At 34.0% G+C, this 18,524-nt stretch overlaps 1 protein-coding gene across 1 annotated transcript in view; it reads right to left on the reverse strand.

Annotated features, from left to right (window-relative positions):
• LOC126055693 (lachesin) overlaps positions 1–18,524 on the reverse strand; it is a 76,084-nt gene that overhangs the window by 20,098 nt on the left and 37,462 nt on the right. The window contains exons 3-4 of the mRNA XM_064038907.1: positions 12,950–13,122; positions 3,241–3,448 (exon numbers count right to left, since the gene is read on the reverse strand). Of these exons, the coding sequence (XP_063894977.1) occupies positions 3,241–3,448; positions 12,950–13,122 (381 nt within the window). The remainder of the gene's footprint in view (positions 1–3,240; positions 3,449–12,949; positions 13,123–18,524) is intronic.

Below are 18,524 nucleotides of genomic sequence, written 5' to 3' on the forward strand. Positions count from 1 at the left end.
GTACTTATTCAGATCTCACTTCTTTTATAGGCGAAGCATTCCCATATTATCGAACTTGGCAACCTTTCACATTTTTGTTTTGGGTTCAATCCTACAGGACGTCACAAACTTACACACGAAACAACAGACACCGCTATAATACTTTCGGAAATCATACACAGACTTATCGCGAGAGAAACTTATACGTATATCAACATAATATATTCATTTATACGTAATAGTCACGTCTCAGTAAACTTCGGCAAGCCACGTACGTCACTATCGCCTTTATGAACTTAACATTATACTATAGCACTTACATACTAAGTATGTGACTTTGATAGAGGATTATTGAACATAATTTCGCGTGTTAACTCACTGTGCAAACGGGCGAACTTTAGTTGACGTTCGTGTATTAAAGCGACCGGTATAAACAAGTTTTGATAATATCCCAGCTTCGCTCTGGTTTTGCGGTGAACGGAAAATATTTTGAGAACATCGTTCAATAACAAAGTTGAAGAAAAACATGTTTTTCTGTGCTTGAAAGCTGGAGCTCAAACGGAATCGCTTGGCTTATTGTATAGTACCCTCAATTTGTCATCTATATGGCTAATAAAAGGTATTTATACGGACTATGATAGTACTGATCCTTGTTATAAACTTTATTACTCAGCACGAAAACATGGAAAGCAAATAAAACAAAAAACAACCGAAAACAAGAGCACTCACCAACCACAGAAAATAAAAAGTAAAAGAAAACAAATTCCATACTCCAAAACAAGTATTGTCTAAAATTCGTAAACAAAACGCGGACCGTCGATCAAGCCCCAGAAACTTGTACTATTGACCCCAATCCGCTCACGAACAAAATGTGCGAACTGTAAATCACTAGTCCTGGGAACAACTGAACAAAACAGTCGATGCAGGCGACGCGACGTGGGGGCACGCTATTAGCCTACGTGCTGGGCCGCTGACAACCCTCAGGGAACATTCAAGCGTTCCGAACAGCTATCTCCTCGTTTTTATTTTAACTATTCGTTTCGATTTTACTATTTTTAGGCCCCAAATATTTGGAGTAAAGCCCCGCTTCAAGCGCTTAATGTATGGATTGATCCTGCCTGAAACGCTAGGCATTGGAGCTTTATTTAAATGTCCTTTTAATGGAATGTGGCATCAGAGTGATTTAGAATAAAACAGACCTTTGGAAATCATTTATTTAAAAGAAAAAAACCGACCTACAGTTGTCACATACCGTAAAGGCTTTACCTAGTGTTACGCCTAGCTATAACAGATAAACCCACAACGGCACTCCACCTCGTAAATATTCAGCTGAACAAAGGGTATATTTGAGTTTCTAAAACAATAGATATAAAGTGATTTGTTATCACGTATGGGAACTACATCAAGGTGTACCAACTTGTGCGTTGTTCGGGAAGTTTCAACGATTTTCTCTTGTCTACCGTTTAGACGTCTGCCACAAATCCCAGAATTTAGCTTTTCCAATCTTCCATGAGCATTTTTACGCGGATTTGGCTAGACAAGCAAAAATACCTGTATGACTGAAGGTTTTCAAGCAAGTTTTTCTTGGGTATCTCAGGAAAACCTGCTAGATGATTGAGTTACAAGCTCGTACTGTCTTCCAATAAAATGTAGTAGGTATCTTTTCTACAGATATAACTACACGAGAAAAAACATTTACGAGTTCTGAAATCACATGGAAACTTCGGACAAAAACGAGGAAGTTTGAATGAAAAGACAGCTCTCGCACGAGGAACCAAAACATACATCAATACGATTTAAAGCTATACGACAGGAACAATAATTGTTATCGCTTCCGAAGAAATCTTATTATGTAGCCTTTTTGCGGGAACTCTTTTTAGGTGAAAGCCACGAAACGAGCAACTACAAATGAACAGCACAAACGACCAGGCGAGAAAGAAAGGAACAGAAAACAAAAACAATTTAAGAAAGCGCAGCGACGGTGCATAATTTGTTCTGCGCACTTTGTGCAATAGATGTTCTAACTTTAATTTCAGAATAGTTCCCTCTGTTTCTGCTATTCTGCTCGTGTGAAACTTAAAAATATCATCATGTTTTTGTCTCTTGCGTACAATTAATTTACTTCCAAGTGTTTGTGAGAAATTGAAGCTCTGTGCTGTAAAATTTATTTTTATGACAAATTGAGGTTCTCAGTAAACTTACCTCTTGTTGTTAGAAATTTCATTTTACGTGAATGTGACTGTGAGGTACTTTCTTTGGATTTCATATCACGTCTTTGTAATCCTTCCAAAGAATAAGTACTGAGAAAAAAGTTGTTTCAGTTAGTGGAGTGAAATGGGATTTTTGCAGCATTTTGCTATTATGTTATTATGTGCTAGAAAAAGCAATTTAAAAATAGTCTCGCTGAAGAAGACATAATTATTGTTACTATTGTCATCATAAAACTTCATAAAAGAACGAATTCAAGCCACGATGACATTTAAAAATAACCAATCTGCTTTAGAACTGCTAACATAACATTATCTTTCACATTTACCGCTTATTTCAGTTCTTCTTTTCGGGGTAAATATTTCTGAGAACGTATCGCTGTTATGTTATAACGAACGGCCGCCTAATGGCTGACCAGACGCCATTCAAAGCTCACATTTTTCTCCAATACTGTTTTCCTCAGGAAAAATACTAGAATTTTTTCCACTAGAGTAGCAAAAACATATAAAAACAAGTGGTTGGACAAACAGTATGTCATATAATTTTGTGGCACCACTTTATTTGAAAAGTTTCTGTTTTAGTGCAGTTTAAGAAATTGGGTTAGTTTAGTAGTAGTTTAGTTCTAATTTTTAAAGCTATTTTTAGTAATAGCTTGTTTTATATTGTGCAAGTTTTACTTGGATCAGCAGTAGTGGTCCGAGCGACTGGTTTTATTAAAGCATCTTTTTAAGACAATCTTTAAAAACACACATGTGTACCTCTTTAGTTCTACCTAATAGCCGACCCCCGAAAAATTTTATTGCTATGGATCAAGCACAATGCCCTGTTTCAGGCTGCTACTGAGAAATCCCACACTGTTTAATAAATACTTGAATCGATCTGAGCCGTCGACTATTTGTAAACCGTGACCACTTACGACTAAATTGTTACGTACGGACAAAGTTTAATATTAACCATAATCTCAACAAACCTCTTTAAAGATATTTAATACCTGAATCACAACTCACGATACTTCAAACCTTGAAGTTTGCTTCATTGAATAATTTAGCTTACCTAAAACATCAACGCATCCAATCTGCTTCTTCATAGTGCTGGTGTTAATCTGGCACATATAGCAGCCCCTGTCTTCCACCTTCAGGGGTCGTATGTGCAGCTGCCAGGACCTGGGCGAGTCGTTGATGACGGCATACCGGGAGCTGTGCGTCACCAGGCGATTGTGAAGAGTTAGGATAGTCTGGTCATCGGCGCGGATCCACGCCACCTGGGTGATGAAATTCAGAATGTTTATTGAAGGAATACAGAACTAGGGTTTGCTGCTTTGTGCAAACCCAAAAAATATATACCTTAGTGAGAATCTCGTCAAAACAGAAATATAAAGACAATATGACTTAGCTTGTTACGAGATATGTAATTGCAATGCTGTTTGTACTTTGATACACAAATAAATTAAAACAACATTCAAAACGAATCTAGGAAACAATTGTTTGTACATCAGTTGCAGTAAAAAAAAAGAACCTCGTGAGTTTTTTCTTAATGTGTGTAAATGAGTATATTATATCAATTAAGTATAAAGAATAAAAGCGTTGAATGCCACTAAGTAAGCTTCAGTTGTCTTCGTAGGCTTTATTTGGAAGGATTAACCAAAGCCAACGAGGTTGAAAACGAGATTCGGCGAACATAGTCTTAATGCCTGGCTGATTTTGTGCCTCTGGTAAGACCTTAATATCTAGAATATTTATAAATTAATATTAACTGGTTATTTGGAGTGTAAGTCAAGGGATAAATCTCAACCAACGAGGATACTAGCACTATCTAAGTACACTCAGTGCAAATTGTCAATAAACCTTTTTATAAGTTCACGGTTCACAATTATGGTTCTCAAGGACTTTTTATATTCGTTGTTTTTTTTTTTAAGAAAATGTAAATAATCTTCAACTTTATAAAGTTATAAGAATTAAATTGAAACTTTCAGATCCTTTCGCATTACCGTACATATGTATATAAAATCTTATTTCTAATATTTGCACGAATCACATCTTTATTGAACTGAAACCAACGTAGTTCACCCGTGACGGGGCAAGTCAAGGGTTCAAACGTCGTTCGGGAATATAAGAAATGGAATTTCTTCTGTATGATATATCACGCATATTTAAACTACATATGTGTTTATATGAACGATACATTAAAGCGCCTTTTCTTTGGAATTCCATTACCAAAAAATATTTGTTGAAAATTATTTGATTTTCGCTCTGAAATTCCAAAGAAAAACCGCTTTAATGTGGTTCTGGGTATCATCGACCAATAATCATTTTATTTTGATGTAAAACAATTTACACTGCGTGGAAAAAGCCACAGAACATATAGTTATTCACCAACAATCTGCAAAACATTAAAAGTACGTAATTCTCAAAGCGCTTGAAAACAAAACATCGTAATACAATGTGAAAATGTGTGTTATATAAATAAGGCCTTACATTGTGTGTTCTGTAAGACAAGGCCCTAACATAAATATTAAGCAAATGGGAGTATAATTAAACACACAATGTTACTGTAAAACAATAATAGCCTACGCCAGGGGCGCCAACCCCGTAATCAAAAGAAAACTTGTACTCACAAAGTGGTACAAGTAACAAAGTGAAAGTAAAATGAAGTGAATTCTTTTAAGAAAAAGGTTAGAAATCAAGTGAAATTACGTTAAACACAAACCGTAGGGTACAAAAGGAAGATGGCACGAAAAGGAAAATCATTTTACCGCCGCACTTTGTATTTGTTCGGCACATTTTAATCCAATATTATCTGATTTGAAGAAGGAAACTTATGGCGGTCGACCAGAAGCGGAGAGATTTCGCTGATAAAAAATATTAGCTTAGATATTGAGACCTTATTTTAAATGCTTGTAATATAGTGTTTATTTTATTTGCTGGTTTAATAAGTCGACTTTTAGACTTGGGATTTTATTAACAAGCTAGTTTTCTAGACGGTTTTTGTCTACAATTTGGATCCTGAAGTGAAAATAAAAATAGAGATATAAAAATTACAAAAAATACGCTTTAGGAATTCGTCTTGGTTTTCCATCATTTAACCTTATAAAAAAATGTTGATCAAAATTCAGGTAAGTACCTTTAACACCATGAAATATCGCCTGTAAATGCCTGTCACGTCTATTTACCTTACCATTAATGTTTGACACCCCTACTGGGAAGCTTATTTTGATAGAAATGGATCCGCCATCATTTTAATATCTAATCTTTTTGGAACTCAATCTTCTTGGAGTTACGGAAGCCATAAATAAGCTTTATATTACTTATTATGTTTCAGGTTCGCTAAGGCCGGGATTAGATTTAATATTTTTAGAATCAGCTCCATCCAAATACACAAAGTACCTAATGTGTATAAAACCAAAATATAAAAAGGTATTTCTTTTGAATATAAAATAATTGCAATGGTAATCGATATTCTACAGTCATAGGTATAGGCTACGAACTACATATTTTAGTGGTTAACGTTGGCTGAAAATCTGTTACTAACATTTTACGCAAACTGACGGCTAAAATACTGTTCATACACGGCCCGTAAACGAATAATATATTTCTTGACATTCAAAATATTCTGGATATTGTACTTATATCAATATAACGTTGAAAGTCTGAACAATGGCGCGTCGACAAGGCTTAAAGCCCAAAAGAAAATTAAATCCTTATGATACCCACACGTAGGTATCGACCGGCCAATATCAATTACCGATACTCGGCCGTATTGGAAGCCTGTAAAGTACGGGTACAACAGAAAATCATAGAAGTTACCTTTAACAAAAGCTAGTAACCGCGAACAATGCAAGTAGGTATTTAGATTTTTTTATAATATACGTATCTTGATCGCTCGGTTCGGAAAATGTGCTCTGTATTTCCACAATTCCGTCATGATTGCGAAAGTGCCCTCGGCTGAATATTCAATACGTAAATTCGCATAATCTCGCAAGCCCTTTTTTTGCTATGTGATTTATTATTTCCTACAGATAGACATTTGTTATTTTTATTAGCTAACCAGTATTGGAATTTGTTTTGTTCGGTTTTTAGGTACCCATTCGGTTATTCTAAAAGGATATTTTCGACATGAACAGCACTGATGTGGAGCGATGGATTGCCGATAAAACATGAATTGAGTGAAGTCAAGATATAAAAATCTTTGTAGGTATATTGTATTTTTTATCAAAAACTTATGTGAAAACTGTACGAATACTTTTGCATGAGATATTTTAACCTTTACCTATTCTTAGAATAATGGCACTGCTTGAAAAGAAGACTACTTTCATTTTTAACATTGTAACAACAAATTTTCCTTACAACTTCGGTCTTGAATCTCATTATTGATCAACTAGAAACTTTTAACAACTGCCAACAAAAACGTCAAGGAAACTTATTTTCCCGAAGCGGTAATTTTAACTTTCATAAAATATTATTACAGAATGGCGGTGAAGCCACAGCTATTAGTGTTCAATATCTAAAGTACAGAACTCCTAAATTAAGTTACGGAACTATTTCTGCTGGGACTAAATTATACCTACTGCTATTTATAGACCTGCGACGATACAACTATCTAACATTGGTGGCAAGTTTTAAATACGAAAATAACTAATGCGTGAAGGATTTAAAAATACTTTAAAATGTCGCAGTTAAACTGTTTATCTCTGGCCTAACTTTGACTATGTATATTATCATGTACCGATGCAGCTTATTTTCAAACAACATGGGCACTTTACACACAATTAACATTTCAATAAATTATCGAAAATCATCGGTTATTGCTACTAAATTATCCTAATCACCTTGATTGTACTATAAATACAATTAAACTATTATCTAACTATCATCACGGTGTACACATCAGTAATGATAGTGCGTTAATAGTACGTATTGTATCAACAACATAGTATAGTGTCAGTTTACTAATTAATGGCTAGCAGCACATATTGTTCCACTAATTATAATTAATACAAAGTGTCAGCAGTCCGGGTGTATTGTTCTAATAAGACTGTGGAACATGATAAGTGATATCAGGATTGTTACATACTGATAATCTTGTGAACAGTATTATCTTATCCTCCTATAAGCTATGCATGTAATATAGGTATGTGAGTTGCACCTGTTTACGATAATGCATGCATGAATTTTGGATTTAAAACTAGAGGGAACATAAGAGTTTACAACTTGATATTAGCTTCAAGAACGCCTTAGGCAATCGACTTTTCATATTCTATTCAAGGAATTGTTTCGTCTCTAAGTAGGACAATATACCTTATAAGAAGCTTAAAATCTTTTCTGTTGGATAAACTTTGTGATATGGAATATTATAATAGAAAGAAACCATAAAAGTTCTAGTTTTGGGGATCTTACCAATATCTGCGGAACTTTTTATATATTTAGGCAGGCATCATATTGTAAACACGTTAAGTTAGGCGCTTATGTAATATTATTTATCTGTAGTAAGTTATTTACTTCAAGCAAGCGTGAAATCGATACGTAAACATATAAATCATATTCCTATATTGCTTCAGCTCTTTTTGTTGATACACTCCCATTTACATAAGTAAACATGTACATATATTTTGCTGTTTGAGCTGCCTGAGTAAATAAGATATCAGTAAAATATACCTGTAGATCATTTAAAAGAAAATAAATGGTATTACGGTGGTAATGCGTAGTTAAGTACATAGAGATTCAACACGCAGTTACGAGGTTGGCACTAATTAATGATGAGGTTGGTTAAGAACTTATTCAAGCATTAATTAATTATGTACATAGTAATTTTTCAATACAAAAAAAACTCACGCAAAATCTCTCGCATGTTCTTTTAACTATTATGTTTTGATGAACAGTTTTTATGATTGCATTCCAATATACTCATAAAAAAAAACAAAAGAAAATTAATATTTTGCCAAAACTAAGAAGATACAATTACTATGTAAATATATCAGCTTAGTTTGTAGCTAAAAGGTTTTATGTAGAGGCAGATTTAAATCCTGATGAGTCGGCTAGCTAGCTTGTGGGAGAAATTGCAAACGCTGCCAATCTCTTTGTGAAGGAAAAAGGCTGATCTCACTACCTCAGAATATGCGGATTTATTGATTCCCCGTTGACTTATGAACTTTCAAGAGGATTAGGTCGAACATGGAAAGTCGATTAACGGTTTCAAAGAACTTAGGTTTTAAGGAATTATCTCCTGAAAATTTAAGCTGAGTAGTAAAGTTTTAAGCTCGTTTTCTGTTATGAAATATACAAGAAAGATAACTTAAGTTATGGCTTCATTTATTTTTGATTATACGGATTATCATTTCGTCGAAGACATACATAAAGTGAATTTCCATGGCATACCAAATTTGTAAGATTAACACTTAGAACGTTTTTAGCATAGAAATAATCGTGATCAATAAACGATTGAAGACAAAGAAACTATTGAATAGAATAATGTGCCTTTGTACTAAACCTTTTGCATAAAGCTTCGTTCGCACCAGACGTGCTGAGAGGGCTTACATGTGTACCTAAACAATGTATGCACAACGTTTTTTTCATTATTTAAATTGGTAAACATCTCATCTCAATATAGGTGCAGCGAGAGTATCAGACTTTTAATGACTAAACATCACCTATGTCCATTACTTTGGAGCACTTTATGTATGTACCAAGTCGTCATGTGGTAAGTCGGAAAGTCTTATAGAAACTCAAAAAATCCTGCATCCACAGATATGCACTTGCACAACTTTTCATTGAAATGAATGCAGTATAATCAAGTTCATATTAAGATTATGGCTCACTTTTGGAGCAGAAATACAAACCGAGTAGGTACTTTGTCCGTTGAGATAAACAGACTACTAGTTCTACCACTGCAGGCTACGGTGAGTAATTTAAGTACCTATACTTTTAAGTGACCACGCCAGACTCACTATTTACTTAATGGAAGTAATTTTCTTTCAACTGATTGCAATGAAATTGCTTAGGTAAATAACAGACATAAATGTTGAATAACTAAATTGTCTATAAACTAAATACACAACTGTAAATTGAAAAATATTTTTACTGAGACGAATTAGCACTATACATTTGTTTGGTTTATTTTTTTACTGTTAACATCCAAACCAATGTATTGGTCTCGCAATTGTTAACTAACAGTTAAATCAAATACTTATACTATACTTTTTTTTATTGCAAGACTTATAACATAATCACTTTTGATTTTCATATAAAGATCAAAACCAATTTGTTTTAAAGTTAATGATTTTTTCCTTTACCCAACGAAAAGAAAAACAAACCCTTAATAAGAAGTTTTCACACGTAGTGTAAGTTGTACGATTATAATAACATTATCTTGCAAGTTTGTTGCACGTAAACCACTGACCTATTTTGCAAGACTGGCTTTTAATGTAACATCTGCTGATGTTAAACAGCGATACAGTATAATGCATTCCTACATATTCATATTAACAACATAATTATGCAGTTTCTCTAAGAGAAATATTAAAGCATTCGACAATCTGTTGTGGGTATTCTATTTACTACTTTAGATTTTGAAAACACTTATTAATCATAATTCCGACTTATGAACTTCGATAAATTGAGAGTAACTCATTTTCTAACATATACGTAGGAAAGGTAATATCTAGAGAAATAAATACATTTCTAAAAGCTTTTAACACATTCTTAGGTAAATCCAGCCCAAGGATCTGTGGAAGGCATTGTTTTAATCTAAACGTTTGTTATAAAGTTAAGAATAATAGTCTAAAATTTATGCAGTCTCAGGCATTATGAAGATAAAATGAAGAGGCAGGGATACGTCGAAAAACTCCCAGGCTTAGGGGTCGGCAACCCCTCGAGAGGTTAAAAAGGCTTAAACGAAAATTCTTGACTATCTACGCCTGAACTGTTCTTTTTTTACTTAAAAAAGGGAATTTCTCAAACTTCTTGTAATTAGATGACTGGATAATTTTGCGAGCTATATCAAGTAAAAGTTATATTATATGAAATATAACAGTATAATTATTTATGAATTTAAAACGTTACCATTACAGCTTATTTATTAACAAAAGGCACTACAACCTCAAAGCTCCAAGAATCGATAATAAATTCCATAAATATGTACCGCCGCTGTCACAACAATTTTATAAATACGATGTTTTACGAACGACTTATGAATTATTACACAGTTGATCAGCAGGAGGAGAAATCAGCAAATCGTAATGAGATAACGCTCCGGTGAAATGCAAATGAATTTGACGGTTGGATGGGCACGGGACCAGGCCGAGTCCCGGGCACGGGATTGGGAACAAATTGGGGCAGACGACAGAATTTGCACGCTCATTTACGAGTATACATCCCCGCCTGATTTACAATTACCGTTTTACTTACAGTTATTAGGTACTATGACCTACTAAAGTTACAAGGTCCCTGTAAAGACCCTCGGAAATTAAAGGGCCTTTATTCAGTTCTATTACATCTCTAAAATGCTGATAACAAGGCCGGAAAAAGTGGACTTTTTGCTTCGCTATCTTGGAAAAATTATTTGACGGACATAAAAGAATACTAGTGTGTGCTGATCAGTACATTATTCATAAGTCAAATAACGTATCTATAAAATCAAATAAATATCTAAAATGATTCTATATCATCGAAAAATCTTTGTTTATTTTGATAAATGTAATAATAAAATTATATCCGGTGTCCAATAAATATATTTTTTATATACAATGAACACATAAACAATGAAAAGTTCGTACCCTCATGAAAAATAACAACATCAACACGACGGGGAATCATAAAAATAGACGCAGCTTTATTTTTATATCAAAGAATTGTGGCAAATAATAAAACAGAATTGTATCTACAACTCAAAGTCCCCTAGTACTTAGAGTAAATACGTATTACATGACAATGAGTAAATGCCCTTATTTACTCAGATATTTCCTTCCTCGTTTGTGATTCACACAAAACCAATGATCTGGATGAATGGTTTCGAAACAACGTGTGTGACAACGGGGACTATGACGTCACAGGGCTGACATGAGATCACTAAGTAAGATTAAAAAACACCAGCAATATCGAGGAAGAAGAGTGTTTCAATATTTCCGTCATGCTCAGTGTCTCGAAAATATTTCGTTACCTTAACAAAATAGGTGCAATATCTTGTCACGTAATATGGCTTTTGCAAATAATGTGTAAGAAAATATCATAACAAAAACACAGACAAAAACAAAGGAGGTATATCCCTCTAGAGCAGTTTTCAAGGAACAAAAACTGTAATTCATTTTCCACCATAAACGTCTACAAAATGGCAATTTAAAATAGTTCCGAGAATTTCGCAAAGCCATTTGAGTCGATGATAAAAATAAAGTTGAGGCCCCATCCGATGAGACAGGAGGATCAAACGTACGCTTCTGTTTAAATGACATTGCAATTGATCGATTGCTTCTAAAAGGAAAAGAGCTCGTTTTTCATGAGCGAGGACACTAAATGGATCCTCGATAAACGAGGGTTATTTACGGACCACTATTGCTCCGCAAAAACACATCATGAATGGTGAATTCACACAGATAAATGTTTCTAAGTGTTTTGGATTGAAACACCATTAATTTTCTTTTCAACAAACGGAGATTGGCCATTCATATTGCTGGATTTTGACTTACACATCATAACTTACTCTCAATGTATGTTAGATAGCAAAACAGTCTTATTTTCAGTGTTTAAAGTGGTACTTTCATGAAGCAATTGCGCAGAGTTTAATTTTATAGTTGCGAAACTAGCGCGCTCATAGTTTAAACAAGTGAACATATTTCATTAAAGTTTTAAGAGAGCAACTTTGGTATAAACCTCTTAAGTACAGTCAAAGTGACCTTAAAGTTGACGGTGTTAAGCTCTGGTTACCAAACGGGGTCTGATAACGTCAAGGAATCAGCTCTCGAGGAAAACAAACTTCAGTAAGCTTCTCAAAGGTATCTTATTCCCTATGTAATATATTTTATTACCTCAAAGAAGGGATACAAAATGTACGAGATCAAATTTTAGTGCTCGCTTAGGCAACGGGATTTTGTTGATGCTTATTTTACGATTGGTGAAGCTTACGTTATAATCTAGACTTCAGATTGGAGCAGAGATGTTAACTTGCGTTTTAGGAGTTCGGCGAATTATTATGTCTTGAACCACTCTAGTCGTAAAGGTTTTTGTGTAATCATACGTTGTCGAAATAGGTTATGAGGTAAACTTGTAAGTAAGAAAAACTTCACACGAACATAAAGAAAATAAGTAAAGTCTCTCTCTTCATTCAAACACAAATCCGTATTTTACGAGAACCTTGTTCACTCTATTCCGTTATTTGAAAATCAACAATAATATTAATTCTGATACCAGGAATATAAATCTTTTATGAAGGTCAAAACCATTAACGTTATCTTAAGAATGCTTCACTGATTACAAAAGACAGGCTTTTAGTAGCCATCGAGTCTTGACGGTAAATTGAGCTAATTTTCTTGGAGATGACAGAAATAGACTTTATTAGCAGACCTGAGTGTACTTCAAAATAAAAAATTGCGAGAGCAATTAGGGGTACCTACATACGTAGGATTTGACGGCTAACAACAAAAAAAATATGTACATTGTGCGTTCAGCTCTTATGAAATAGTTAATATTACTACTCTGAAGTGTGTTGCCAACACTATTATCAGACTAACTTCCGACCGGTATTGTAATTTCACCAGAACTATAATGTTATTGCTTACCTTATAATCCCCAAGATCAGACACCGAGCAGGTAAGAACAGCTTCTCTGCCAAGCGCCACGGTGACATTTTCTATGGGCCCTATGAAATCAGGCTCAGCATCCCGCAATGACGCTGTGGGCCCCACTTTCGTGATAGGCAATGTTGTCTGATGCCTCATGTTGCTTTTTATTACTGTGGACAAAGAAAATACATAATTAATTACCTAATTTAATTTAAAAAGTAGATATCTACTAATTTTCGAAAATGTTCAAAAATATTAGTGCTAAGACTGAACTTTGGAAGTCCCGCCATGTTTACTGTTTTGAATGTTGCGAACTATTAGGTAAACTGAACGTATGGATAGGTATTCAATAATTACCTAGTTAACAATATTAATTTGCATTTAATACGGTCGCTACACAGAGACAAACTTTCATATTAAAAGATAGGTACAGAAAAATATTTACACAATTCATAATTTTACTTATTTTACTCGAAATGGCGCCTAATCCTATCAGACCACAGCGCATGCGTGCGGTTCCAAAGACTATCATCCAGTTTTTTTTTTTAATAGAGATACGTAACAACGACTAAAAAGGATTAACTAAAGAAAAACCGATTTATTTTGATGAAATAAAATAGAGTAATCTTTTTAAATGCGTAAAAATATTTTATACAAAAAATATAATCCACTCGTGCTTTTATTGCGTTAATTATTTTACAATTTATTTAAAAATCGAATCTTTAGTAGCGTTGAATTTTGAAGCAATATTGTTTTCAAAATTGGAATCCAACTTTTTATTTTTATTTATTCGGAAGAAATAATCATTGTCTTCACATAAATATATTCTTTGTTAACAATGTTATTAATTTAAATTCCGTATCACCCACGTATATTCAAACCAAATACGTAATACGTTTACTAATACCGATAACTACGCAACTCCTAAATCAATTGGAAAACGGTGTAGCATAGGCGATTATAGTAGGATTGTTCCTCGTCTAAATTCGGTAGCCATGTTTGAAATTCTGAGCGAGTCATGACAAGGATGGGAGGCCGATTTCCGCGGGGATTATTAGATTTGTAAGAATGATATTCAGAATTGAATTGGAAACTTAACGACGTATACGTTAAGACAATACATGTTATGAAAAGTATTTCTATTGTATGGAAATTGGTGATTGTTTTGTGTTTTTATCTTGGTTGTAACGCTGAGTTCACCCATTTTAAAAAGTAAAATAGATTTCATGAAAAGGCCAAAAAGTTTACACAGCTGTTCATAAAGTAAGGTCTAAATATAAATTCTTCTGCCTACGTTTAGATAAAGCAGCCATTTTAACTCCGAGCCATTAGTCATTACTTTTACTAGTCAAAAGCTCAGCTTCATCTAAATAATTGTGCTACCCTTCCCCAGAATTTCACTTACCTACATATTTCTAAAGGTTTCTGGCATCGTTGAGCGTAGATACAGAGTGGCCGGACATATAAAGTAGTAATTTATGTGTCATTGTCGACCCTCAGTCAAGTGAGAGAGGTCTGACCCTCCCGGCGTATTCAAATTAGACTAGCGATATATGCTTCCAGGCCGATTCCCTTCGTTGCTATTTCATAACTCCAATGTGATTTCGGACACACGATTAAGCAGAGGAACATGTTAAGAAAGAAAAGCCGCCAATATTTTTGCGAAGGTATTGTGTTGGTGGTATAAAAATGTAAGTTAAATGTCGAATTGTGAAGTAAGTTGTGACAAGTCAAGTGAGAAAAGGTGCGTACCACACGGAGATATACATACAAAAGCGAAACTACTGAAGGTCACTGATGCAATAATTTTTGATATTATATAGAAGCAGTTACTATTTTTCCTTATGTTTATTGAAAGTAGTGTATAGTACTATTTCTCTAATGCGTAAAACATAATTCCTCGCTGATCTACAGTTCAATTACTGTCTTACTGAACAATAAGCACACCTACTGAATAATGTTTCAGAAACCCGTTCACAAACCTTTCCTTTAAATCATCATATTTTTTCCACTGACCTCTTTCACTTATGATAAAGGATCTTTGATTCATAGCAGAGTTCCTTTATTTATTATCACCCACCCAGTCTTTCTACGCCTGTAGATACATTACCCAGTTTATGAACAAACATATTTTCAAGGAGTTAAAGTCAAAATCAAAATCGTTTATACAGTAGGCTAATTAGATTAGGACTTTTTAACGTCAAAATAACAGAAATGACAGTTGCTAATTATGATTTCAAGTATTTCATATCAAAGCAATGAAACAACATCGCATCGGATCTGTTTTCTACGCAGGTTCGTAATAGAAAAGAAACTCGTCCAATTTTAAAGATGTTCTTAAAAAAAGAATCTGTCAAAGTGACAATCTGTTACATTTGATAGCCCACTGGCGGTTCAAGTTACAAGTGGCTCAGGTTTCTTCCAACTTATATCATTTCTTTCAGCTCAGCACTGGCCATGAGCCAAAGTCGGTTTACCAACTATTTGATATTTTTTATGAAATGTAAGACTTAGGTAGCAAAAACCGAATGTTTGTTTCACTGGATTCAGTGGACAGTTTCTTAGAAATCGCGTATAGGTATAAGTGAATTTTACCAAATAACGTTTACGTACACTTCTCCGATACCTTTAATTTATACACAGAAAACTGACCGTGTTTTATACTACCTATATGTATTTGTGTGATTAACTGGTTACCTTTAAAATTATGATTGACATCTGCAAACAACCGGTAAATGAATTCCGAAAACTTGTAACTACCCAGAGGATAGTTAGATAGTTAGGAAACCATAAAACCTAACATACTTTGGATGCTAAGATCTACAATATCGTTTGAAACTGACAAAGCTTTCGGCTTTTTAATCGCGAAACGAATTTATCGTGGTCGCTTGATAAACGACACCGGACCCAAATCGTCCAACTTAGTAATGTCGGAAATCGCGTGGAAACGCAAAGGATGGATCTATACCGCAGACTAACTTACACCGTGGTTTACCATATTCTAGTAACAAATATATCTCTTTTGTTCCAAACACCATTATCATTAAGAAAGATTAATGGTTGTCGACTAGAACTATTTATAGTCGCGATGGCACATATTAATTTACCTTGTGACTTATTTAAAAGTCCTAGCTTTTGTAATTTCATTAAGATTTTAGGGGCAGATGGCATAAGATTAGGCCAAGCAGATTTTATCAATAGTGGACGTTTTGAGGGTGTGATAACGATAGCGACTTTTAGATTTATGTATATCACATACCCATAAATAGCTGTTCATTCAGTAAATACAGTAAATAATATGAATACAATAATTTTAAAGTCAACTAGAAATGAAAACGTCAGATCAAGCATTAATTTTGTTTTTAATTCTAATTTGAGAAAGATGACTATATATAGAAAGATGACTATAGAGACACACTATGTGGTCCATTTTATGAATATTTAACACAATTTCATTAGAAACTCACATAAAAGCAAAAATTCGAACATTTTACGATTGGTTATTTTAGATGCACGACAGTACTAATAAAAACTGTAGATATTATTTTTGTAAATATAAAAATAAGTTGTCTCGGAAAAAACTACACGTGATCGTTAAAATGCAGATATAAAACCGGCCAAGTGCGAGTCGGACTCGTGCACGAAGGGTTCCGTAAATTACAGTTAAATCAACCTATCTCAAAAACTATAAGAGATACTTTGATCAAACCAAAAATCGTTGAAAGAGTTAATTAGCATGCATCACCTCTATTTTTTTTAGAATTTTATACCCCGTAGTTATAAAATAGAGGGGGACATACTTTTTACGACTTTGAGAGCTGATATCTCAAAAACCGTTCACTTTAAGAAAAATGTTTTTTAGAAAACTTTATATCATTTTAAAAGACCTTTCCATTGATACCCCACACGGGTATGTACATCGAAAAAAAAAATTTCATCCCTCAGTTACATGTATGGGGGGCCCCACCCCCAATTATTTTTTTTACTATTTAGTGTCATATTTTTGTAGCGGTTCATACAACACATATTCCCATCAAATTTCATCACTGTAGTACTTATAGTTTCCGAGTAAATCGGCTGTGACAGACGGACAGACGGACAGACGGACAGACGGACATGACGAAACTATAAGGGTTCCGTTTTTGCCATTTTGGCTACGGAACCCTAAAAAAATGAAACCATTAAGCAAACTGTGCAGATATAAAAAATTTTGAATATAATATTTTCCATCATTTTTTGAATTCACTGAAATGTGACATTTCAGATTCAAAGAAGTTAGGGTTTTTTATATTCTACGAAATCATATAACTTTCTACTACCTCTTCATTTAAAACAGATCAAAGACAATTCAATAGTCGTAGTTATGATTTTCCATTGAGCATGAAATAAATTTGTTTAGCACAAAATCGGTCTCTAAAACAAAAATCTACAGCAACGTTGTGCATTCTCATCTATAAAATCCCATTTACAACTATTTGAATTAAAGTCTATTCATAGAATACCAAATCGCTGACACAAATATCGGGGTTTGTGATTCAAAATCTATGCCATTGATTGAAGCGTTTTTATCCTCTTAATTCATTTACACACCAACAAAAATTACCAGTTACGTTTGAACACACGCTTACGCTTATGAAACTTATGATTTTTGCAAAGTCTCTCCTATAACATAAAAATAAATTTGCATGGGTAGCTAAAAAGATTTTACATAAGTCGAATAATCTCCCTATAGTCAAGTCTCCCTATAGGTAACGAAATTGCTGCAAGATCTGAATTTACATACATATAAAATCATTTTCAAATGCTTCCATAACTTGTTGTTGCCACAAACGCGACTTCTTGAAACATGTTGACTTTCTAAAACCGTCGCCAAAAGAGTTTCAGTCAGCAGATCTCCTTATAACTTGGCTGACATAAAGTGACATTACATACCCACTAAGTGACGATACGTCACGGTAATGATTGATGGCCTGAACTAAGTTGGGAAGGGAAAAAATGGAATCTACTTCAGTGTATCTAAAAAAGGATCTGGTGGCGTCAATGTGTGATGTCTTTTTTGGAAACGTTATACAGCTTGGTAGTATGGAAATAGATCTTTAACAATTATCTACTATTTAGAAGCTTTTTTTTTTTTGAGTTGACGTTTCTAAAAAGCTTTTATAGGGCTATTTAGAATGAAAAGTTTTGTGTAATGTTATCAGCTAAATTTTTCTTGTATTTCTCATAACACCATAAAGAACCACAGATTACTTAATAGTTGCTACGTAAATACAACTTTGAAGGTAACTATTTTGCGAGTCTAGAACAGGGGAAAACAACCAAGCAATATACTTACTTGACTACTTACTTGACTTATAAGTGCAAACCTCATTTCCCATATGTGAATATACTTAACTAATAATAGACGAACTTTTCCAAAATGGAGATGATAAAGTAATGGAACAAAACTCGGAAGAAACTCAGTGAAGGAAGTAATTTCCAAGTTATGGCGCGTATATGAACACTTATCAATTGGGAATTTGTCTTTAATAGCTTATGTGGGGCCTCTTAAACTTGTTTGTATGCGATCGAC

This window comes from Helicoverpa armigera, chromosome 17, assembly GCF_030705265.1.
Source record: "Helicoverpa armigera isolate CAAS_96S chromosome 17, ASM3070526v1, whole genome shotgun sequence".
Lineage (NCBI taxonomy): Eukaryota > Metazoa > Arthropoda > Insecta > Lepidoptera > Noctuidae > Helicoverpa > Helicoverpa armigera.